The sequence below is a fragment of the Ipomoea nil genome, unplaced genomic scaffold, assembly GCF_001879475.1.
Source record: "Ipomoea nil cultivar Tokyo-kokei standard unplaced genomic scaffold, Asagao_1.1 scaffold2480, whole genome shotgun sequence".
NCBI classification, from domain to species: Eukaryota; Viridiplantae; Streptophyta; class Magnoliopsida; order Solanales; family Convolvulaceae; genus Ipomoea; species Ipomoea nil.
Window position 1 is genome coordinate 1,649,988 of NW_017618908.1, and position 23,676 is coordinate 1,673,663.

At 38.9% G+C, this 23,676-nt stretch overlaps 4 protein-coding genes across 7 annotated transcripts; 3 read left to right on the plus strand and 1 right to left on the minus strand.

Moving 5' to 3' along the window:
• Positions 1–1,961: 1,961 nt before the first annotated feature.
• Positions 1,962–7,714, plus strand: LOC109153076 (cellulose synthase-like protein D3). 3 transcript variants are annotated; one of them, XM_019300834.1, is made up of 4 exons: positions 1,962–2,089; positions 3,359–4,266; positions 4,502–5,309; positions 5,685–7,714. In XM_019300834.1, exons 2-4 carry the CDS (start codon positions 3,404–3,406, stop codon positions 7,440–7,442), a joined length of 3,429 nt encoding a protein of 1,142 aa, XP_019156379.1. In that variant the 5' UTR covers positions 1,962–2,089; positions 3,359–3,403; the 3' UTR covers positions 7,443–7,714. The 3 variants fall into 3 exon arrangements, with proteins under 3 accessions (XP_019156379.1, XP_019156381.1, XP_019156378.1); XM_019300836.1 differs by lacking the exon at positions 1,962–2,089 and adding an exon at positions 2,179–2,375; XM_019300833.1 differs by lacking the exon at positions 1,962–2,089 and adding an exon at positions 2,492–3,066.
• A 1,677-nt stretch (positions 7,715–9,391) lies between these two features.
• Positions 9,392–11,697, plus strand: LOC109152914 (J protein JJJ2). The gene has a single exon (XM_019300603.1). The coding sequence runs from the start codon at positions 9,481–9,483 to the stop codon at positions 11,464–11,466; it is 1,986 nt and encodes a 661-aa protein (XP_019156148.1). The 5' UTR covers positions 9,392–9,480; the 3' UTR covers positions 11,467–11,697.
• A 74-nt stretch (positions 11,698–11,771) lies between these two features.
• Positions 11,772–14,276, minus strand: LOC109152917 (vacuolar protein sorting-associated protein 25). Its single transcript, XM_019300606.1, has 7 exons — positions 14,174–14,276; positions 13,540–13,647; positions 13,151–13,290; positions 12,607–12,660; positions 12,351–12,439; positions 12,193–12,268; positions 11,772–12,072 (listed from the first exon to the last, which is right to left on the minus strand). Exons 2-7 carry the CDS (start codon positions 13,596–13,598, stop codon positions 11,951–11,953), a joined length of 540 nt encoding a protein of 179 aa, XP_019156151.1. The 5' UTR covers positions 13,599–13,647; positions 14,174–14,276; the 3' UTR covers positions 11,772–11,950.
• A 3,097-nt stretch (positions 14,277–17,373) lies between these two features.
• Positions 17,374–22,592, plus strand: LOC109152911 (extra-large guanine nucleotide-binding protein 3-like). 2 transcript variants are annotated; one of them, XM_019300598.1, is made up of 10 exons: positions 17,374–17,486; positions 17,772–17,967; positions 18,034–19,205; positions 19,425–19,562; positions 19,668–19,772; positions 19,854–20,033; positions 20,415–20,568; positions 20,726–20,970; positions 21,204–21,376; positions 21,943–22,592. In XM_019300598.1, the coding sequence occupies exons 3-10, from the start codon at positions 18,240–18,242 to the stop codon at positions 22,538–22,540; spliced, it is 2,559 nt and encodes an 852-aa protein (XP_019156143.1). In that variant the 5' UTR covers positions 17,374–17,486; positions 17,772–17,967; positions 18,034–18,239; the 3' UTR covers positions 22,541–22,592. The 2 variants fall into 2 exon arrangements, with proteins under 2 accessions (XP_019156143.1, XP_019156142.1); XM_019300597.1 differs by lacking the exon at positions 17,374–17,486 and having other exon boundaries at positions 17,528–17,967; positions 20,415–20,565; positions 20,723–20,970.
• The last annotated feature ends 1,084 nt before the right edge of the window (positions 22,593–23,676 follow it).

The following is a 23,676-nucleotide window of genomic DNA, read 5'->3' on the forward strand; positions in this document are numbered from 1 at the left end:
GACAAAATGATATATATAAATAATTCTATCAAATCACACAATATGGCATCTTAAAATATCATAGAAAGTTTTAGTATTTTAAAATATTGGGAGTTGAAATATTAGCTGGAAATTGACTGGCGTTGCAATAGCGCACTCATTTTCATTCCATAACAACATGCTATCAAAATTGGCAAGCCAACCTTTTTTTTTTTTTTTTGCTATTTACCAAAAACGCCAACAACACCCAAAGGAAAATTGTACACAAAACTTCAAAGCTCAAACGCTTTGTTTAAAAAAGGAAAAATACGCGTTTGGCTTTACTTAGTATTTTTGGGATAGTGCAAATTCAACTTTAATAATTTGATTTAAAAAAAATAAAAAATTCCAATCGGTACTAGAAGTATATTTTAAGTGAAACCCGCATTGCAACCCTAATTGGCAAATAATAATAATAATAAGATAAATCAGTCTAAATTATTATCTATAATTAACCAACTCAAACTAATAAAATCAATAGACCGCTTATACTCAGCCAAGCCTTATACCATTCTCTATATAAACTTTTTTTGTATTTCATTATTGACTGTTACCTTGGTAACCACAAAGTTACAAATTTGACTACTAGAGTATTAACAAGGGCGGTATATTGACATTTTTTATTTGAGCTAATCAATCATGAAAGAGGTCATTTATCGATTATAGTCAAAATGCAGAGTTTACTAATGTACACACTCGAATAGTGACTATGGATTTTTATCATCACTAAATAATACGTAGTAGTAATAATAATAATAATAATGATAATAATAATAATAATAATAATAATAATAATAATGAAAATCTATTTACTCCTACATATGCAATTCACAAACTTGCCACTTCCTATGTGGCAAGTTTTAATAATTTGTTTTCTTTAAAAAAATAAAATCTCAACCAATTAAAACTTATCACATAGGAAGTGATGAGTTGTTATTAGAGTAAAGTTGGATTTTTTCTCCCCCACTCTATTTTATAACATGAACAGTAAGTTATAGAAAATAACTTATCTTCCGAAAATATTGTTATTTTATGATATTTTGTTGAAGTTTAGGAATATGTATTTTATGTTCAGTTACGTTGATTTTTTATGAAAAATGAGTAGAAATATATTTAAAAGTTATTTTTTTACAATATTAATTATTTTAATAATAAATATGATTACTCTAATACGGAGTACTTAAAAAGAAGAGAAGAAACAACAAATCAGAGTAAAAAACCTAATAAATACTTAAAATACTTGAATTTGAAGACAAAATGAAATGAAGAAAAAAAGGAGATAAGAGAGCCAAGAGTGAGAGAGAGATTCAAAACATAACTTTTTTGATGTAGATTCAAAACATAACTAAACATTGAAGAATTAAAAACAATGATTTTTGAATTTTAAATTGACCTTTTTTTTTAGGTGTCAAGAAGGCCACTCGGAAGATATTTAACTATGACAAAAATTTGTGTGACGGGTCTCAATCCATGAGAGAGATCTGATCTTTGATTTATGAGGTTAAAAATCTGACTCTTTAATCAAATATTTGACTCATTAATCAAAGACTCAGTCTGTAAGACGGTCTTACACAAATATTATACTACTGACTGAGTCTCGTGAGGCGATCTCACACAAATTTTTGCTTTAATTCCTTTATCCCTCGCTTGTGAAACAATAATATATTTCCCTATAATTTTACCTTTACGGAGTAATATTCACTTTCTTTTTTCAATATTTAATTACTTCTTTTGGAGAAAAATATATATTTTTAATATGGAAAGGTAGTACTTTCGAGTATTATAATACGGAATATTTCATTATTTCGTACACGATACTCGGTACTGTACTGGATTGTAGCTGTAAAACAGCTGCACTACGCGCGTACGCGTCTAGAGCGTGGCGGACTGTCTCCCTATATCCCCGTAAAATTACCGCCAAGCCCCACTCCGTTTTCTCCGCTCTCTGTCTTTTTACCCAAATTCCTCAAAAATTCCAACAAATTCTTACCAAACACTAAAAAAAGCATCGCAAAAGCGGCCATTAATGGACATTTTCTTCCTACTCGCTTAGCCCACACCCGGAAAGAAGGTTTCTTCAATACCCAGATCTGTTACCCTTTCATTTCTATATGTTTTGATATATATTATTTTAGAGAGAGAGAGAGAGAGAGAGAGAGAGAGAGAGAGAGAGAGAGATTGGGGTGATTAGTATATGATTCTGATTGAACAAGTCTGCAGGCTCAGCCATAGCCGGCTGCATTTTGCATTCAAAAATTTGGGGCAAAATCATATACTCTGTTGTTCTTTGAATATTTTGAAGGTTTCTCAAAGTCCAAAGCTGATATTTTTATTGTATTTTATTTTATTCCTGAGAGGTTAGTAAGCACTTAACAACTCATATTTACTAAGTCTTTACACTCTTTCTCCAACCCTTAGAAAACCTTTGAAAGGGACAGATAAGGGAGAAATAAATAATGAGCTGTTTTGCTTTTGTATTTATGCATTTCCTGTCATTAATTGGATTAATTAGAATTTAATATATGATGTAATTAAGCAGAAAAGGAAGAGATTGTGTGACTGGGTCTCTTGTGTGTATGGCATTTTTGGGTGTGGGCCCAGGGTTGTGCAAGCTTTGTTACAGTTGTAATCTGAGCAGGTGTGTATATGCCCATGTATATCCTGTGGTGTTTGTATATATATGTATATGACATATTTTATTCCTTTGAGTTTTTTGAATGTTTCTTACACGCTTTTGGAAGGCCTGTTCTTGGGTTTGGTTTATATGATTCTTTATTATAAGTATTGGGCAACTAGTGGAGGTCACATATGTCTGTTCTCTATGCCTACTACTTCTTCTGCATATCATGATAGGGTTCAGATGTATATAGAGAAGTGGGTTTTGTGTGATTAAGGATCTGGTCTCTGTCTATGCTTATTTGAACTGCATTGCATCTCAAGGATTGGATCTGTCGGGTTTTCGGGGCGAAAAGGTTTCTGATCTTGTGCTGGTTTTTATGTGAATGGTGTTCTGATCTCTGCTTTTGGTGTATCGAATTGAGATTATAGGTATCTTTTTAATGTTTGGTTTTTCAAATTGGTTTTGATGCTTTTGGTGCACTATGGTTTTGAATTTGAACTTAAAAAGATGGCTGAAGCCTTTTTTTTTGTGAATAAAGTGTGAAAGCTATTTGTGTTGGGTGAAGAGAAAGGGTGTTGGGTCATGATTTCTTCTATTCATTCTATGGATCTTTCAAAAAATTTCATCCATTTTGTTTTGAATTTTGTCTAAAGATTACCTTTTTATCAATTCGAAAAAGGACCCGTCTTTGAAAATTAATGTTTGTTCTTTCTTTGGCAGGTGCCCTATTGAAGTGTTGATTCACGAGTAGTTCTTTTTAGCAAAATGGCAGGAAGATCCTTCAAAGGCTCAGACCCACAATCAGGCAAGCTCCCGGGTGGTCCATCTGTGACCTTTGCAAGGAGGACCTCCTCGGGCCGGTATGTGAACTTATCGAGGGATTCTCTTGACAGCGAAATTAGCGGTGTTGAGTTTGCGAACTATACAGTGCATATCCCGCCAACGCCCGATAACCAGCCCATGGATCCCTCGATTTCGCAGAGGGTTGAAGAGCAGTATGTGTCGAATTCTTTGTTCACTGGAGGGTACAACAGCGTGACCCGAGCTCATCTGATGGATAAGGTGATCGAGTCAGAAGCCAACCATCCTCAGATGGCTGGTGTTAAAGGGTCTTCGTGTGCAATCCCGGGGTGCGATGGAAAGGTCATGCGTGACGAGAGGGGCGAAGATATTCTCCCCTGTGAATGCGATTTCAAGATTTGCCGGGATTGCTATATAGATGCTGTCAAGACAGGCGATGGGATTTGCCCCGGTTGTAAAGAGCCTTACAAGAACACCGAGTTGGACCAGAATGCTGTAGATCCTAATAGTAGACAGCCTTTATCTTTACCGTCGAACGTTGGGATGTCTAAGATGGAGAGAAGGTTGTCATTGATGAAATCAGGCAGCAAATCGGCTATAGTAAGAAGTCAGTCTGGCTTGACGAGGAGTCAAACCGGGGATTTCGACCATAATAGATGGTTATTCGAGACAAAAGGGACTTATGGTTACGGTAACGCTATATGGCCAAAGGAAGGGGGATTAGGGAACGACAAGGATGACGGTGAGCCTTCCGAACTTCTTAACAAGCCATGGAGACCACTTACCCGCAAATTGAAGATACCTGCTGCAGTCCTCAGTCCATATCGGTAAGCATTTGTTGCTTTTAATGTTGTCTTGTTCTCCTTATAATTCTTCTTCTTGTTGAGCCTATAATATAAACATAAATGTGCAATCCAACTATTAGCTTAGGCTTTTAGTTGGGATGGAGCACATGCTTCAATTTGGTATCAGAGCCATGTCAAAGGTCAAAAAGAGTTAATTTGTTGAAACATTACTGTTGATCCTTGTAAAGTTTTCTGACTTTTGGAATGTGCTTGACAGGCTCTTGATTTTGATTCGTGTTGTTGTACTCGCCCTATTTCTTGAATGGAGAATCACCCACCCCAATGACGATGCGATATGGTTATGGTATATGTCCATTATATGCGAGATTTGGTTTGCGTTCTCCTGGCTGCTAGATCAACTTCCCAAGTTGTGCCCGATTAATCGAGCAACTGACCTTAATGTTCTAAAGGAAAAATTCGAAACGCCTACACCCGCCAATCCCTCGGGGAAATCTGATCTTCCCGGTATCGACATATTTGTTTCCACAGCCGATCCCGAGAAAGAGCCACCACTTGTTACTGCTAATACCATACTGTCTATTCTTGCTGCCAATTACCCAGTTGAAAAGCTTTCTTGCTATGTTTCTGATGATGGAGGTGCCCTCCTGACCTTCGAGGCCATGGCAGAAGCCGCTAGTTTCGCCAACATATGGGTCCCGTTTTGTCGAAAACACGATATTGAGCCAAGGAATCCCGATACTTACTTCAACTTGAAGAGAGATCCATACAAGAATAAGGTGCGTCAAGATTTTGTCAAGGATCGTAGACGAGTGAAGCGTGAGTTCGATGAGTTCAAAGTTCGAATCAACAGCCTTCCTGATTCTATACGTCGACGCTCTGATGCCTATAATGCCCGGGAAGAAATTAAGGCTATGAAGCTTCAAAGAGAGGCGGCTGGGGATGAACTGTTGGAACCCGTCAAAATCACGAAAGCCACTTGGATGGCAGATGGAACCCACTGGCCCGGCACCTGGAATGTTACATCTCCCGAGCATTCAAGGGGTGATCATGCGGGAATCATACAGGTAACCTCGTTTGCACGAACTTAGCATATTAATCGAGATACTATATCACTCGTTAATAAAATAAATAAATATTAGAAACGAATTAACTAGGGAAACAATATTAAGAAACTTTGAAGTATTGGTTTCTAATTTTACCAAACACTTTTAAGCATAATCAGTTAGTTAACAGCTCTTCAGTTTCCAGCTTCTAGCTTATAGCTTTTCAGCTTTCAGCTACCTGTTCAGCTAGGTTTGCCAAACATAGCTTATGTTTCTTTAAATGTCAATAATCTTAGTAGCCCGGAATAAGATTTTTATGCCAAAATGTAAAAACAAAATAATTTCCACCGAATTGAATCTACATCTTAATTTCTGCTCGTTTGCCCAATTGTATAGGTGATGTTGAAACCCCCGAGTGATGAACCGCTACACGGGAATTCTGCTGAAGGCAATCCTCTTGATTTTACAGAAGTCGATATTCGGCTTCCCTTGTTGGTGTATGTTTCTCGTGAGAAACGACCTGGCTATGATCACAACAAGAAGGCTGGGGCGATGAATGCATTGGTTCGAGCTTCAGCAATCATGTCCAATGGCCCGTTTATTCTCAACCTTGATTGTGATCACTACATTTATAACTCGCAGGCAATAAGAGAGGGAATGTGTTTTATGATGGACCGTGGCGGTGACCGTTTGTGCTATGTGCAATTTCCTCAAAGGTTTGAAGGAATTGACCCTTCGGATCGCTATGCGAATCACAACACGGTTTTCTTCGATGTGAACATGCGAGCCTTGGATGGCTTGCAAGGTCCGGTTTATGTGGGTACCGGTTGCCTATTCCGGAGGACGGCTCTTTACGGTTTTGACCCTCCGAGGACTAAGGAGTATCACCCGGGTTGCTGCAGTTGTTGCTTTGCTCGTCGTAAGAAGAATGCTAGTGTTGCAAATGCTCCCGAGGAGAATAGGGCGCTCAGAATGGGTGATTTTGATGATGAGGAAATGAACCTTGCTTCTTTCCCTAAAAGGTTTGGGAACTCGAGTTTCCTTATTGATTCCATCCCGGTGGCGGAATTCCAAGGCAGGCCACTTGCTGATCACCCGGCAGTGAAGAATGGACGACCCCCCGGGGCTTTAACGATTCCCCGAGAGCTTCTCGATGCCTCGACCGTTGCTGAAGCAATTAGTGTGATCTCGTGTTGGTATGAAGACAAAACGGAATGGGGTAACCGTGTTGGATGGATTTACGGGTCGGTAACTGAAGATGTGGTAACGGGATATAGGATGCACAACCGGGGTTGGAGATCTGTGTATTGTGTGACCAAGAGAGATGCTTTTCGGGGAACTGCCCCGATCAATTTGACAGACAGGCTTCATCAAGTCCTCCGTTGGGCCACGGGTTCAGTCGAGATCTTCTTCTCCCGTAACAACGCTTTCTTGGCTAGTCCCAAGATGAAGTTATTGCAGCGAATTGCCTACCTAAATGTTGGCATCTACCCTTTCACCTCGATTTTCCTCATCGTTTATTGCTTCCTTCCAGCTCTCTCGCTGTTCTCGGGCCAGTTCATCGTCCAGTCCTTAAACGTCACGTTCCTCACTTACCTCTTGGTCATCACACTGACTCTCTGCCTGCTTGCTGTCCTCGAGATCAAGTGGTCCGGCATAAACCTCGAGGAATGGTGGCGAAACGAGCAATTCTGGTTGATTGGGGGAACGAGCGCCCATCTTGCTGCTGTGCTTCAGGGGCTACTCAAAGTGGTTGCCGGGATCGAAATCTCGTTCACTCTGACATCGAAATCAGCTGGCGATGACAACGATGATGAATTCGCCGATCTTTACATCATCAAGTGGTCTTCGTTGATGATCCCGCCAATCACAATCATGATGATAAACTTGATAGCAATTGCGGTTGGGTTTAGCAGGACGATATACAGTAGCATCCCGCAATGGAGCCGTTTGCTCGGGGGCGTGTTCTTTAGCTTCTGGGTCTTGGCGCATCTCTATCCGTTTGCGAAAGGACTAATGGGACGACGGGGTAGGACTCCGACAATCGTGTTCGTTTGGTCGGGGCTTATTGCCATCACCATCTCCCTCCTCTGGGTCGCCATCAACCCCCCGGCAGGTAGTTCGGAAATCGGAGGCTCGTTCCAGTTCCCTTGATCTAGTTTTTTTGGGTTGTGCAGCTGAACTAAGCCTCTTAGCTAATTGATTTTTGGGTACTTTTTTTTTTTTTTTTTTTGCATTTCCTCCCTTTCTTCTTGTCTAGCCTATAGAGAATGGACAACATTTTACTAGGATGTTTGGTATCTTGGAACATATGTTTTTAGTCCATTTATCTATGGGGATTTTAGTCCATTTATCTATGGGGAAAACACATTCTTTGTAATCACAAACAGCAAAGTAGAAAGTAATTCTTTCTTTCTTTCTTTCTTTATCCTCTTGTATTCTCCTCTTGATCATGCCTCCTATTGTTACTTAGTAGGGTGTATCCTGAAATGGTCCCTCAGCTATTTGGATTATATTTTACCAAATTGATCTTGAACTTCATAATAGAATGGGAACTTGATAGAATTGGTATAGTTGAGAAACCATTTTGATAGAATTTGTATAGTTGAGGAACCATTTTTGACTGAATGACTTTGTAGTCTATAAATTTTGTATAGTCGAGGAACCATTTTAGATGGAATGATCGATCTTAGTCCACTAGGTGTTATCCTGAATGATTCGGATCATACGACCTCAAACTCATTGAGGTCATCGTTATCTCCTTATAGTTCAACTCGCATGAGGGAAACTTATAGTCACCATTCAAAGGGCGTGTGCCTTGTGTAACTGGTTCAATTAAGAAAATGTCGGTAAGAATCGAACTCGTAATTTTTAGGTGCGAGAATCATGTTTCACTCAGGTGGGAATACCTTAAATATACAAGGTTAAAAAGGCTTCAACTTTGACTTTAGGTAGGGTTTGGTTTTGCATGAATTAGTCATTTGGTTGGGGTGGTTGAACCATTTTCCTTCAAGAATCAGTCAGTTATATAATTCAAACTTTGAACGGAGGGTATAATGAACTAAAGCTTATGCCATTTAGTCTTGATAAATAATTAATTCAAGAGTGATGAACTTTTAATTTAAATATAATGAATGTTTTGATATGCTGCTCAAATTCAATGAATGCTTGCAGCCGTCGAATTCTGTCACATTTTTTTTTTTATTTTTTACAAAGAATAGTTAACGAACCTTCAACCATGTAGCTAGAAGTGTATAGGCAGTAATGTTGAGCGTAATATATATAAAATATAGAGTTAATACCAAAATAGTCCCTCGACTATGTCATAATTATCAATTTGGTCCTCGACTATCATTCTTACCAATTAAGTCTTCAACTATACAATTTTTACCCAATTTAGTCATTTGTCAATTTGACTGTTTGTTGACTGTCAAAAGTGGAAATGAAGTTATAATTTTACAAGTTTTCTCCTTACTCCTCATTTAGCAGCGCCAAACCATGTAGCAATAAGCTCCGGTTGGGTTCTAAACTTGTCAGTATCGAAGTAGTGGTTATGCATCGGATAACCCATGAATTTGATTTTCAACGATTTTTTGACGATCGAAATCTGATCGGAGTGTATTGCTGCATGGTTTGGCGTTGCTAAATGGAGAGGAAGGAGAAATCTTGTAAAATTATAATTTTATCCCGACTTTTGACAGTCAACAAACAGTCAAATTAATACAGAGGACTAAATTGAGTAAGAATTGTATAGTTGAGGACTAAATTGGGTAAGAATCGTATAGTTGAACACTTAATTGAGTAAAAGTTACATAGTTGAGGACTTAATTGGGTAAGAATGGTAGTTGAGGACCAAATTGATAATTATGACATAATCGAGGGATCATTTTGAGTATTAACTCTAAAATATAAATGTACAGTCTAATTATCACCCCAAAATCATGTGCTCACGTGTTGCAAAATTATTACGGAGTATTATTTTGTTTAGACCTGAAATTATTATTTTTAATTACAAAATTATCATTTTCTATGACATTTTTACCAAAAAAATTGGTCACGAATTATTATTATTATTATTATTGTCACGAAAATTTAAAACTCTAAATAAATAAATAATGTACTCCCTATAAATTTGCCCAATTTTTTCAGTTTCCGGTAGCCGTCGAGCCGATCACTCAAACCGGAGAGAAAAATGTCAGAAAATGGAGATTCCCCGGGAGGAACGGACGTGCTCCGCCTCAAAACCCTAGCGGAGGAGAAGTACGTTTCCGGCGACCTGAAGTCAGCCATAAAGCACGCCAAGCAAGCTCACCGTCAGTGCCCCAACCTAGACGGCCTATCCGAGATGCTCACGGCCTTCAAAATCCTCCGCACCGCCACCAAGCCCGCCACAACGACTGATGGTGCTGCAGGTCCGCCGGATTACTACAAAATTTTCCAGGTCGAGCGGTTTTCCAACATCAATGGCATCAAGAAGCAGTATAAGAAGCTTGCTTTGACCCTCCACCCGGACAAGAAACCATTCGTGGCCTGTGAGGAGGCATTCAAGCTCGTCGGGGAAGCGTATAGGGTTCTGTCGGATAAGATTAGGCGAAAGGAGTATGATTTGAAGCTCAGAGTCGCTATGCAGTCTTCGGCAGCGGAGGAATCGGCGGCGGAGGAGACGTTCTGGACGGCTTGTTCGACTTGTAGGCTGTTGCATAAGTTTAGCAGACAGTATCTAGGGCATAACTTAATGTGCCCTAACTGTAAGAAGAGCTTCCATGCTACTGAAGTATCAGAAAATGCTGAAAATTCTGTTCCTTTTAGGGACATTGATAGTGAGGGTGAGAAAAATAATCAAGTTTTGGGGACTAGAGTTAGTGCTAGGATTAAGGCTAGGAAAATGACTAGTGTTGGGGAGGTTTTACAAAGGGAAAAATGGAGAGGATTGAAAGATGTGGATGAAGCTGAGAGTGGATCATCGAATAGAGTGGATAAATCAAGAAATGTTGGTGGGGAAGAAGATGCAAGGAATGACAGTGGTGGTGAGATTGAAGGAGTGAGGTCAAGGAGAGGAGTTCAGGTGAGAGGTAGAGGTGAGGATCAGGAGAAGAGTGGTAATAATGTGGTGCAGAGGTCGAGGGCAAAGCGATTGGAGGTCAGTGAAGAAGAAACAATGACATTAGCAGAGATGCAAATGATAGTGAAGAAGTTGAATAAGGAGAAATTGAGAGCAAAGGTGAATGAGATGGTGACGAAGCCAAACTTAGGGGAGAAGGAGCTGGAAAGCGAAAAGGAGGATACAGAGTTGTGTTTGAGTGAAACAGAAAGTGAAATAGAGGAAGCTATGGAGACCATGAATGTGAAAGGAAAGAGGGAGAGACGTAAGGTGTCAAAAGGGGAGAGCTTGGAAGCGGTGCAAAGAAGAGCTACAAAGGGTGGAGATCTGGGTGCCAAGAGGCGCAAAGTGTCTATAATAGTTGATTCAGAGATAATGTCAGTGGAAGGTTCAGACTTTTACGAATTTGGTAATGATAGAGAGGAGAGGAGTTTCAAGAAAGGACAAGTGTGGGCTGTTTATAATGACGATATAGATGATGGAATGCCAAGGTATTATGCTTTGATTGATGAAGTGTTGTCTGTGAATCCTTTTGAGGTGCGATTGTTTTGGTTGGACTTACAAAATAATGATGATGAGGCATTGATTAATTGGGGAAAAAGGGGGTTTCACATATCCTGTGGCAAATATAAGGTTTCTGAGCAAGCTTTGGTGAAATCCCTGAAAAAGTTCTCTCATGTCATGGATTGTGAAAGAGCAGCTAGAGCATTGTACAGGGTTTACCCTAAAAAGGGTTCAGTTTGGGCAATCTACGAGGAAAATAACCCAAACGCCGATCAAGATGTTGAGGGCAAGCAGTACGGTATTGTTGTATGTTTAACCAGTTATACTGAAATACACGGCCTGAGTGTGGCATACCTTGAGAAGGTTGATGGTTTTAGGACAGTTTTCAAGAGAAGAGAGATCGGGGCTCACGCCATTAGATGGCTCGGGAAGGATGAAATTACACTGATGTCCCACCAAATTCCTGCCAAGAAACTTTCTGGGGAAGAGGCAGTTGGCATTTCTAAAGAATGTTGGGAACTGGATCCAGCTTCAGTTCCTTCTAAGATGCTCACTATTGATCAGAGTAAATAGCTTCCACCCTTGTACTTGATATAAGTTACTTGCATTGAAATTGTGAGTGCCCATTGGTTTATTAATTAGTCATTTCAGGCAATATAATATAGATTTAAAAGTTGAATTCTTTTAGTAAGGGAACTGGTGAAGAGATTTTATTGCTGTCTCCAGTTATGCAGGTTCTTGATGCAGAAAAGTCTTCCTTCCTTCCATTGAACTTTGATCAAAAGAATATGTGATTGTAAGAGACTAAATTCAATAAAACTATCAAAGTTGAGAACTAAGCTTGGAATTAACTATATACTACAAAATATAAAGGCATGTCAGCAAAAGTGCCAAATTGTGTCATTAAACATTTTCTTAATCTTTACCAGTATTCCAAAATGTGGGATTTACATAACAACCTGATCTCAGCTTCAAGCTGAATTTGTGATTGAATACAAGATGGTTCAATACAAATGGAAGTATTCATGTGAACATGCCCTGAGAGGTTTGTCATAAATCATAATGAAAACTTGACACCCTCATCATCAGCAGAAGTTCCCTTGAATAATGCAAGTTTCCCCTTGTTTTCTAGTAGCTTCAATCCTCGCATAAGAATTGTACGATCCATCCCGTGAAGCTCTGGCCATACACGCAAAAGATAAATACAGACGATTGAGAAGGCGTATGACAGAAACTATAACAAATCCTCGTTACGACAAACAAGTAGGAAATGGTAGATTCGCAATAACTGGAGGTTACCTGTTCCCCTGGACTCCGTCCCAGAACGTATTTCTTCAACTGTCATTACACTGTCCTCCAAACCATTTTCCCTGACCTGAAGAATTGCATCAAATATCATAAAAGAGTGCATGACCTCATACAGTACATGGTGACAGAAGAATTACGTGACTACTTACAAACTGCAATATTAAGTCGGCCCAATCTTGGATTCTATGCCAAAGAATTAAGCATTTCCTATGACCTTTATCTATCCATTCTGCACGGCCTGTTAAAGTAAACATGACATTTAAACAATACTTGTTATGAAGGTAAGCGTTTTCTTTTGGTAAGAGATCCGTTAGAATATTAAAGAAATTAATAACCACTTCAACATTCAAACAAATCATCTAATAGTATAAATATCAAATGCCAAGACTTGATTAAAATGCTTACCATCAGAAACCAAAGCCGATAGAAATGCTTCCCTTGCTTCATGGCTAAGAGATCCTGCACGATGACACCACGTGTGACTCATCCATACAAGGCATGCACTCGCAGAGAAAACCGCTAATACAAAAACACAATGGATACGCCAAGTTTACACAGCACATGATGATTCTGTGGAGGCACAAGTTTTTCCTAGCATCGGTTTGATTGTATATTACCTAGGCGATACTTTTAGCTTGTCTACTAATCTTGACTTGAAGGCTTCTCTTAAGAGCCTCGCCAAGTTAGTGAAAAACACCATGAAACTTCAGATGGTATACTTTTTAGAAAATATTATACATAAAAGGAAACAGCTACAAATGTATTCAATAAAGGAAGACCCAGCAAAAGCATAGTACACCACACAACCAAAGGTATATTCATATAAGGTCTGCAAAACTTTTAAGACAGCCTTCACACATGCCTTGAGATCCAATCTCAAATCAGCATGCAATTCTTCTCATTTCCTCAGCAAAATTTGGAAATATGAAAAGGACGGAAAAAATCTCACTTTCAATTGCAGGATTACTGAACAATGGAAAGTCCTCTTCAAGTCCAATCACGAAGATTTTTTGTGTCTTACAATAATCAATTATCAACTCCTTCCATAACTGTATCTGTTTCTCCCGTGTGTCCCTCACAGGCTGTAAACTAAGAAGAAAGACAAAATTTAAGTTCAAACTGAAGTAATGCAAGTAAATGGCACTTTCAAGAAAGAATCTTTTCAATACAAAACAGAAAACAAGAGCTTAAAGAATAATGATGCAGAGGTCCTCGAAAATTTCTTATAATTTGATTTTTTTTTTAAAGTAAAGTTACAAAAACTAAAGAAAAAAAATCAAGAATGTATATGCTTTCACAATGAAGACAAGAAAGATCTAAAGGGATTGATTGGATTACGTGAAGTATGGAGGATAGTTGAAGAACTGAGGGAGCTTGAAATCACCCAGTTTTTGCATCTTCTTTCTAGCTCCACCGTACCACAGATTCAAGAATCAATCTTGGGAACTAAAATTAAGCAATAATGATATTTATTTAAAAAAATTCAAAACTTGCCATAAGTAAACAATGGATAAAACAATTTACTACATAAAACATCACTAATAAACACTAACATGGTATGGAAATATGCAAAATATTAAAAGTACTACTTCTACAGTTCTACTAGTGTCCATTGAGGCATTGCCCAAGCTAACCAATAACAGCAAAAATACCAACAAAAATAGTTCAAGAATCAGTAATTCACAAAGCTAAGAAACAATCATCCATAAGGAAATACCATCACAAAGCTAATTACCTCTTTGATATGAAGCTGTAGAACACTTCATATATATAAAAATTATAAATAATAAATAATAAGAGCCACTCAAAATCTGATTAATTGAACATAAACAGCCAAGAAATTCCCCAAATAAACGTTCAATTATATCAAATCAGTACCCATTTGTTCAAAATTAGTACTTCTCCAGCTAAATCTAACATGCAAAGGAAAAAGATATGAGATTTACGTATGTATAGATTGGGGGAGAAATACCTTGATACACAGGCGATTTGAGCTCAGCACCGTCGATAGAGTGATGGCAATTTTGGCTAGAGTGAAATCGGAGAAGGAGATTGATTTTCTGACCCGGCTTGCCATTGTTAAGCTTATAATGGGCTGGGCTTTGGTAACCCCAAAACTTGGCATTTCAGATGCCCAGTACAAATGGACCAAAATATTTTGCAGCCCAACATGGACTTAGGCAGCAGTTATACCCTGCGCAAATTATGCAGTGGACTCGTGTCCACAATGCATGTCGTTTTCAGAAAAAACACGTCATTTCAGTTAAAAAAAAAAAAGAAAATGATTTTGTCTCGCCGTTAACATTATGAATGTACAGTTATGAAATTATGAATGTAAATTATAAAATTATGAAGACAGAGTTATGACATTATGAACATATAGTGATAAAATTATAAACATAGAGTTCTAAAATTGTGAACATCGAGCTTTGAAAATTATGATTTTACAGTTATTGAGTTATGAATGTACAGTTACGGAATTACGAATGTACAGTTATGCAATTATGAATGTACAATTATGCAATTATGAATGTACAGTTATGAAATTATGAACACAGAGATCTGACATTGTGAACTTACAATATGAACATATAGTGATAAAATTATGAACATAGAGCTCTAAAATTGTGAACATAGAGCTTCGAAAATTATGAAGTTACAGTTATTGAATTATGAATGTACAGTTGCGGAATTATGAATGTACAGTTATGAAATTATGAATATAGAGCTCTGACGTTATGAACTTACAATTATGAACATATAGTAATAAAATTATGAACATATACTCCTATAACGAAGCGGTTTGAAAATTAAAAAAAAAAAAAAAAAAAAAAAAAAAAAAGAAAGAAAGAAAATGAGCATGGTCCATAGCATAACGATTGTATACCCTGGACCCCGGTCCAAAATATATAATTTATATATTGAATGTTCATAATTTGAATGATAAACATTTAGTCTGTAAATTATGAACACTCAGTATGTAAATTGTGTACTTTAGATCATGTTCACAAAATAATTTGTTAGACTTAGGATGTGTTTGGGATAATAATTTGAGTAGTTGAGGCAATTCATCGCTTTAATTGCTCTTTAAAAGTTTATTTAGATAAATTATAATTGTAATTTTTTTTAACTTCATAGGTAAAGATATATTGGTAACGATATGATTGGAGCAGTCTAATCGCTCCAATTTCACCGTTATTACCCGCCTAAACAGAGTCGTAATAAAAATTTTTATTGATATTCGTTTGTGCTTTAACATTTTTTATTCAAGTATAAAATACAAATTACTCATTAATTAATTGATTCTATAATAATCAGTCAAACAATCCAGCTATACAACCCATTTTTTATTTGTTGTGTTGTTGGAAGTTGGAACTCTATAAATGATTCTCTAAAATGTGTTAAGGTCCCCCCACCCCCCATCACTTGACATCAATAAGGTGGTCCTCCACATGTCTCTCCTCCAAACATGAAACATTGGGTGGTACAATGAAAAGGTTGTATGTTGTCTAAACTAGGCAGTCAAAAAATTGCTTGTGCACCACTTTGACTATAAGTTTATATTAACAAAAACAAATATCTAGGGTCCCCCTAGCCCACATTGTGTATAGTTTTTTTAGTTTTTTTTAGTAAATACTCAAAATGTCCTTCGACTATAGCTAAATTCACAAATTGATATTCGACTTTCAATTCAACCAATTAAGTTTTTAGCTTTGCAATTCTAACACAATTTGGTCCTCTGTCTATTTGATCGTTTGTTGACTGTGATTTTTGAGGATATATATGTAATTTCATGGTCTATCGTCAGTTTTTTAAGGTTCTAGTTGCATTTCCAGACCGCACTGTTATATTTGAATCCATTGCCGAAAGTAATCTACCAAATCCGATCGCCTTTCTTCGTCCTCACTTTGGATTCAATGTAGTTGAGTTCGTACCATAGCAAAGAAGACAACGTGTTTCCGAACCAGTGCAACGTCATTCTGGAGGCCTCCACGTGCTCCGACGAGAGCTGAAGGTTCTTCTGAAGATCGTCGATCACGGTCAACAAACAGTCAAATAGATGGAGGACCAAATCGTGTCAAAATTACAAAGTTAAGGACTTAATTGGTTGAAATTGAAAGTCCATAACCAATTTGTGAATTTAGCTATAGTCGCTTAGATTGATTTTTCATACGATAGGAGATTCGAACTCTCAACCTCTCTTAAAGGATGAGAATGCACGGCCACTAACGCCAATCAAACTGGTTCATTATGTATAGTGTTTGAAACTTTATTAGCCACTCTTTTGATTTAGACATGATTACAATACAGTAAATCAACTTAAGTTATCATAATTGACTTGCTAAAATTAAAATAATCAATAAAACGTTATTATAGAAAGTTAAATTTAAAGATTTAAATTTACCAAATCAAATGGAATAATACATCTTGAAGTCATATCACTCTAACCTCAACAAAATTGCACCAACTTTCTTGATCTCTATTTACTTTCATTTTATGTTGTCAATTGTAATTTATAGTCAACAAGAAGTGACATATTTTAGTTGATGACCTAATCACAATAATAGAGTCGGCCTATTACTCTTATTGATTTGAGTTGATTAATTATGAGCAATCAAGATTATTTTATCTTTGTTGTGACTTTTTTGTCGGCTAAGATCACAATTCAAGATTGACGCAGTGTACACTATCAAATAGTAGCTATGAGTTTCTCTCATCACGCAAATAAATAACATAATAATATTATACTTTGTGTTGCTACTCACCATTTCAACATTTTCTTTTGACATGTCACTATTTGATTACATTAGTATTTCATTACAACTTTACAAATTAGTGGAGTTGGCCAATTCATAGAAATACAATTTCAATTTATCTAAAAAAAGAAAAATTTTATAGTTAGTGAACATTTGGATGTCATGACACTATGATAGTTGGTATGAATATTAATTTAAAATAAAAGAATTAAAATGAATTTAAATATTAAACTCTCCTAGTCTCCTTCGTCAATCTTTATAAAGTACGGTCAAAATAGCTTACAACCGTGCATTTCCATTAACGGATGGGCCACACTCCCTCTTCTCTCTCACTTCAATGCATTTGACAAAATTGTCACTTTTTTTTTTTTTTTTTTTTTTTCTTCACATATAATATATATTCATAGTATATCTCTGTGTCTACCTTTTAGCAGGATTGGTTCTTCAGGTAGATTCCTCAAAACACCAGACTTTTACTAGCACCCACCAGCTCACCTCAGCTTCGGATACTCCTTGTCATTTTATCAGGTAAAAAATTTCAACTCATACCTTTTTTGTACCATCTACCAAGATGCAAAAGTTCCCACTTTTACTGTTATTGAAAACTCTTTTTGAAATTGCATACCCATTTCTTTAGATTATCTTATTCTTACGCTTGATGTGGATATGGTAGTTGAAGGTTGAACTGTCTCTAGCTTGTTAGGGTTGGGATTTTCTTGGTTTAGTTTTGAATTTCAGAGGTGTTGATTCCCATTTGTAGTCAAGTATTGTTTCTTGGATGTTATTGAAATGTTTTTGTTTGTCCTTTTGTAGTTGGTGGATGAGTCTTTTTTGTGTTTGTTTAGTTGAAGTTGAAAATGGTGGTATCTTGGACTATTGAATTTTGTGGAATTTCAAGAGTTATTGGTTCATTAGTATTTGAAACCTTTGGGTTTTGACTTTGGTGGAGGTAACTTTTCTTGGTTCAGTAGGCTGATCAGTATGACTTGAATTCATGGACATTGTTGTTGTTCCCAAAAGGATGAATCCCCAACCTCAAGGGCCCCACGCCCCGGCTCGACAGATCATCTGGGAGGATCTGGTGTGGTGGTACTCGGGGTTGATTCTAGCTTGACTAGTAGACTTGGCAGCTTTGATTTTCAAGCACGCGATTTGGGTGTTTGATAGTGGTTGATTTCTTTTCGTATGATGAATGTGGAGAGCAATAGCGTTTAGAAGTGATTGATTGTGAAACTAAGGGTAGTGTGAGCAAAGGTTGATCAAGTTTTCGGGTGAGAAACAATGGAGCAAAATAAGGATGAGGATTGGAGGGATATAGTGAGGAAGATGCTTCCACCGGGGGCTCCCCTTCCCGAAGGGGAGACTAATCTCGATTACTCAATAGCTCTCGAGTATAATGGTCCCCCAGTCTCGTATGAGGTTCCGTGTGTAGAGCCCATTGACGTAAATTCTAGTGCGATTCCAACAGCATCTCTAGCACGGCCCTCTTCTGAATCTAGAAGATCAACGAGCCACGAAGGTGTCCCAGTTATCGAGCCAATACCTTCGATTGCCTCTCGAGTTGCAGGCATCACTAGTCCAAGGCTATCGGGGAGTACAGAATCACAGGTGTCTGTTGCGTTGAACCTCGAATCTTTGTTAGGTTCTCCCTCAATATCCCCCGGTTCTATTCATAATCCTGCAAACGATGCTCCCAAACAGTTGGTCAACCCCGGAAGGAGAGCCCCGGTGGTAACTTTCGATACAGTTGATAGATCCGAGAAGAAAGCAGAATACTCGGAGAAACAAGCATTTCCCGCTGCTTATGTTGGCGTTTCCAGGGAAAATAAGAAAAAGAAAACGAGAGTGTGTTATAGGTGTGGAAAAGGAAAGTGGGAAACCAAGGAATCGTGCTTGGTTTGTGATGCAAAATATTGCAGCAATTGTGTGCTCCGAGCAATGGGTTCAATGCCGGAGGGGCGAAAATGTGTAACTTGCATTAGTATGCCCATCGATGAGTCGAAGCGGTTCAAATTGGGTAGGCATTCGAGGGTATTGTCACGGTTGCTTTGCCCTTTAGAAGCTAAGCAGATAATGAAAGCCGAGAAAGAGTGTTCTGCTAACCAGCTTCGCCCAGAGCAGCTTATCGTAAATGGATACCCTCTGAAGCCAGAAGAGATGGCCGAACTATTTGCGTGTCCTATACCTCCTCAAAAGCTAAAGCCCGGTAGGTATTGGTACGACAAAGAATCTGGGCTTTGGGGAAAGGTAACTTCATCCTTAGCTTGTAGTTTAAGATTAAAAAAAAAAAAAGCTTTCTTTTATTTGGCCTCGGGAGAAAGAAATACCAGTGTTGCAAAAATCGCGCCTAGACGCTAGGCGGTCGGCCTCCTAGGCGCTCTAGGCGCCCTAGGCGGTCCCCAGGCGCCTAGCGATTTTTTCAACATTGAGAAATACTGATACAGTTTTACCTTATCCATTTATCAGGAGGGAGGGAAACCCGACAGAATCGTGAGTTCAAATCTAAATTTCACCGGGAAGCTTAGTCCTCATGCAAGCAATGGAAACACTCGGGTTTATATTAATGGACGAGAAATAACAAAACTTGAACTCAAAGTATTGAAGGTGAGTCGTAGTAATTGTCTGGTTTTGCCTATCACAAACTCGTATTAATTGTCGTAGACCTTTGGTTTTGCCTAATAATCACGAGTACTATTCATTTTGTGACAGTTTGCAAATGTACAATGTCTTCGTGACACTCACTTTTGGGTATATGATGATGGTCGATACGAGGAAGAAGGACAAAATAATATCAAAGGAAATATCTGGGAAAAGGTATGTAAAATTGGTTTCAGTTTTCACTTTTTACGATTGCCTTTTATAACACACAAAACATAAACTTATTTCATTACACAGACAAGAACACGGATCATCTGCTCCTTGTTCTCCTTGCCAATACTTAATGGTCAACCCCATTGTCAGAGGAACGAGCCAAGCAATTATACGATGAATGTTCCTTATCTGGAGCAGAAAAGAGTTCAGAAGCTACTCTTATTTGGACTGGATGGCTCTGGAACGAGCACTATTTTCAAACAGGTAATGCTATCTTGAATTCTCCGTTTTTACTAGTTGTATTTAGGATATTAAATAGTCTTTGAATCAGTTTATATTATGGTTTATATATGCATGTTTATGTATATAATAATTAATAAATGATATGTTATCTTCCACTTCTAGTCTAAAAGTTTAATTGACGGGCATAATATATAGTGCTTAGAAGATATCTTTCATTTACAATATCTACTTTATGTTCGAAATATTTGTTATGTTATTGCATTCCTCACTGGCCTTTCTGGTTCGGATGAACCAGAATATGAAATAAATGGTTTGTTTCAGGTCCTTCGGGATTCCTCAAAGCTTAAAATTTTCTACTTAATTAAAAAATCACATATTTTTTCGTAATAACTTATTGAACAGGCCAAATTTTTGTACGGGAACAAGTTTACAGCTGAAGAAGTGCAAGATATTAAGCTTATGATTCAAAGCAACATGTACAAGTATCTGAGCGTTCTCCTCGATGGCCGGGAGCGATTTGAGGAGGAAGCCTTATCAAAACTAAAAGCGGAAGGTTCTTTTGAATAAATCTCTAGTCTTGTTATTAATTTAAAAGTTCTATGAAATCTGCATTGCTGCATATTTACTTTTTTTCAGCTCTGAGCTTCATTTATGCTTACATTGATCTTGAACTCTTGGTGGGCTGATAATTAAATTTCAGTTTTATATAGGCAGTGAAGAGGATGCGAGTCGAAATAACCATTGTGTCTACTCCTTGAACCCGAGGCTGAAACATTTCTCCGACTGGCTCTTAGATATCATCGCCACCGGAGATTTAGACGCGTTTTTCCCGGCAGCAACTCGTGAGTATGCTCCCCTTGTTGAAGAGGTGTGGAAGGATCCCGCTATACAGGAAGCATACAAGAGGAAAGATGAACTTCATTTCCTACCTGATGCAGCTGATTACTTCTTAAACAAGGTGTGCTTTGCTCGTAGAGTCTAATTAATATCTGTTAAGAGTCCCACGTTGATAAAATAAGAGAGAACATATGGGTTTCTAAGGTCATGAGTTAGACTAGCTAATTGGTTGGATTCAATCTTTTTAGTGTGGTTTGGCCCATGTGCATTATAGCCCAATTGAGTGACTCTAGCCCAATCTTAGTTTATAACAATATCAATTTTACACTAAGCTTTTCTTCTCCCTCCATGTAGGCTGTTGAGGTATCGAGTAATGAATATGAACCTTCGGAGCAAGACATACTGTATGCTGAAGGGGTTACCAAAGGGAAAGGTTTAGCCTTTATGGAGTTCTCGTTGGATGATCGTAGCCCAATGTCTGAAACCTATACAGACAATCTCGAAGCGCCTCCACCTCCTCTTATGAGGTAACGTTTTCTCACTGCTTTATTCAGTCCTCCACCTCCTATACAGACAATTTGGTTCGGTTTATTCGGAAATAGGAATTTCCGTTCGGTTAACGATTAAAGCGTTTTGCAAATTCGGTTAATTAGGTTTGGTTATTAACCGAATAAACACCCCTACCTGTAATCACTGTTGCAAAAATCGGTCTAGGCGCCTGCCTAGACACTCCTAGACCGTGGCGATTTCCCCCCTAGGTGCCTGCCTAGGCGATCGGCCGCCTAGCGCCTAACTCGGCCGACTCGAACCCCTAAGCAGCCGCCTAGCGCCTAATTCGGCCGAGTTAACTCGTCCATTTCAGTCAAGTTAACCCGGTTGGCTTGGCCTTGCTAATTTATTTTATATATATATATATATATAGTATCACATATATACACTCACACATGTGCACTGTTTATTTTTTATTTAGTTAGCCACATAGGCGCCCGCCTAGGCCGTCTAGGCGCTAGGCGCTCCTCTGATCTAGTGCCCGACTAGTGCTTAGCGCCTACTACAACCATGCCTGTAATGTAAATGAATCTCTTCCTAGCAGGTACCAACTAATAAGGGTAAACGCCAACGGAATGAACGAGGGATGCAAGTGGTTAGAGATGTTTGAAGATGTGAGCGCAGTAATAGTCTGTGTTGCTCTGAGCGATTATGACCAGATGTCGGTCGCCCCGGAGAACAACGGGAGCGGGGTGCTTCTCCAGAACAAGATGATGAGGAGCAAAGACCTATTCGAGGCGATGATACAGCACCCGTGTTTCAAAGACACCCCTTTCGTTCTAATTCTCAACAAGTACGACGTCTTCGAGGCAAAGGTGAATAGAGTCCCTTTAGGTGCGTGCGAGTGGTTCGCCGATTTCAGCCCCGTGCCCACACACCACAGCAACCAGTCGCTCGCTCACCAAGGCTACTACTACGTCGCGAAGAAGTTCAAAGACGTCTACGCTTCCCTCACGGGCCGGAAGCTTTTCGTGTGGCAATCTCGGGCCCGAGATAGAGTGACGGTCGACGAGGCGTTCAAGTTCATCAGGGAGGTTGTGAAGTGGGATGGGGAGAAGGGAGAGAATTATTATGGTGCAGCTGAGGATTCATTCTACAGCACAACAGATGTTAGCTCATCTCCAGTTATTATGCAACAATAATAGTGCAAACAATCTGCATTTCTTGGGATAAAGTATTGTTACAGTTTGTATATTTTGTGTTGCTTGTTTGAACCACCTGAGACAGCTGAGGGGTAGAAATTTTCCAAGTTAGGGTGTGTTTGGAAACCTGGAAAATGAGTTCTGGAAATCATTTTCTAAGTTTTCACTGTTTGGATGTGCCTGGAAAATCAAGTCAACGGAAATCATTTTCCGTTGACTTTGGAAAATAGGCTTGTTTTGGAGGAAAATGACTTCCCCTTTTTTTGGGGGAAGTCATTTTCCAACTTTTACACCAACATCACACCACCACCAACATCATCAACACCATACCACCACCACCTCACTACCACCATCACCACCACTACTGCCGCCGCCGCCACCACTATACCACCGCAACCACCGCCACCACACCACCACCATCACACCACCACCACTACCACCACCAACACCATCAACACCATACCACCACCACCACCGCTGCTACCACCATACCACCGCAACCATCGTCGCCGCCACCACCATCACCATACCACCGCCACCACACCACCACCATCACACCACCGCCGCCGCCGCCACCACCACCATCATACCACTGCAACCACCGTCGCCCCCACCACCACCACTACCACCACCGCAGCCGCCGCCACCACTGTCATACCACTACAACCACCGTCGCCGCCACCACCACCACTACACCACCGCCGCCGCCGCCACCACCACCATACCACCGCAACCACCGTCGCCGCCACCACCACCACCATACCACCGCTACCGCCACCACCACCACCATACCACCGCTGCCGCCACTACCACCATACCACCGTCGCCGCCACCACCACCACCATACCACCGCCACCACCACCACAACCATACCACCGCCGCCACCACCACCATCATACCACCACAACCACCGTCGCCGCCACCACCACCACCACCACCATCATACCACCACCCGTTATTATTATTATTATTATATAACAAATAACGCCACTACCACTACACCACCACCACCACCATAATATTTTTGATATATTATTAGTTATTTTTTTATTATATTTAAAAATTATTATTATATTATTATATATTATTATAAATGTTGTAATATTCTAAATAAAATAATTAAAATGTTTAATTAT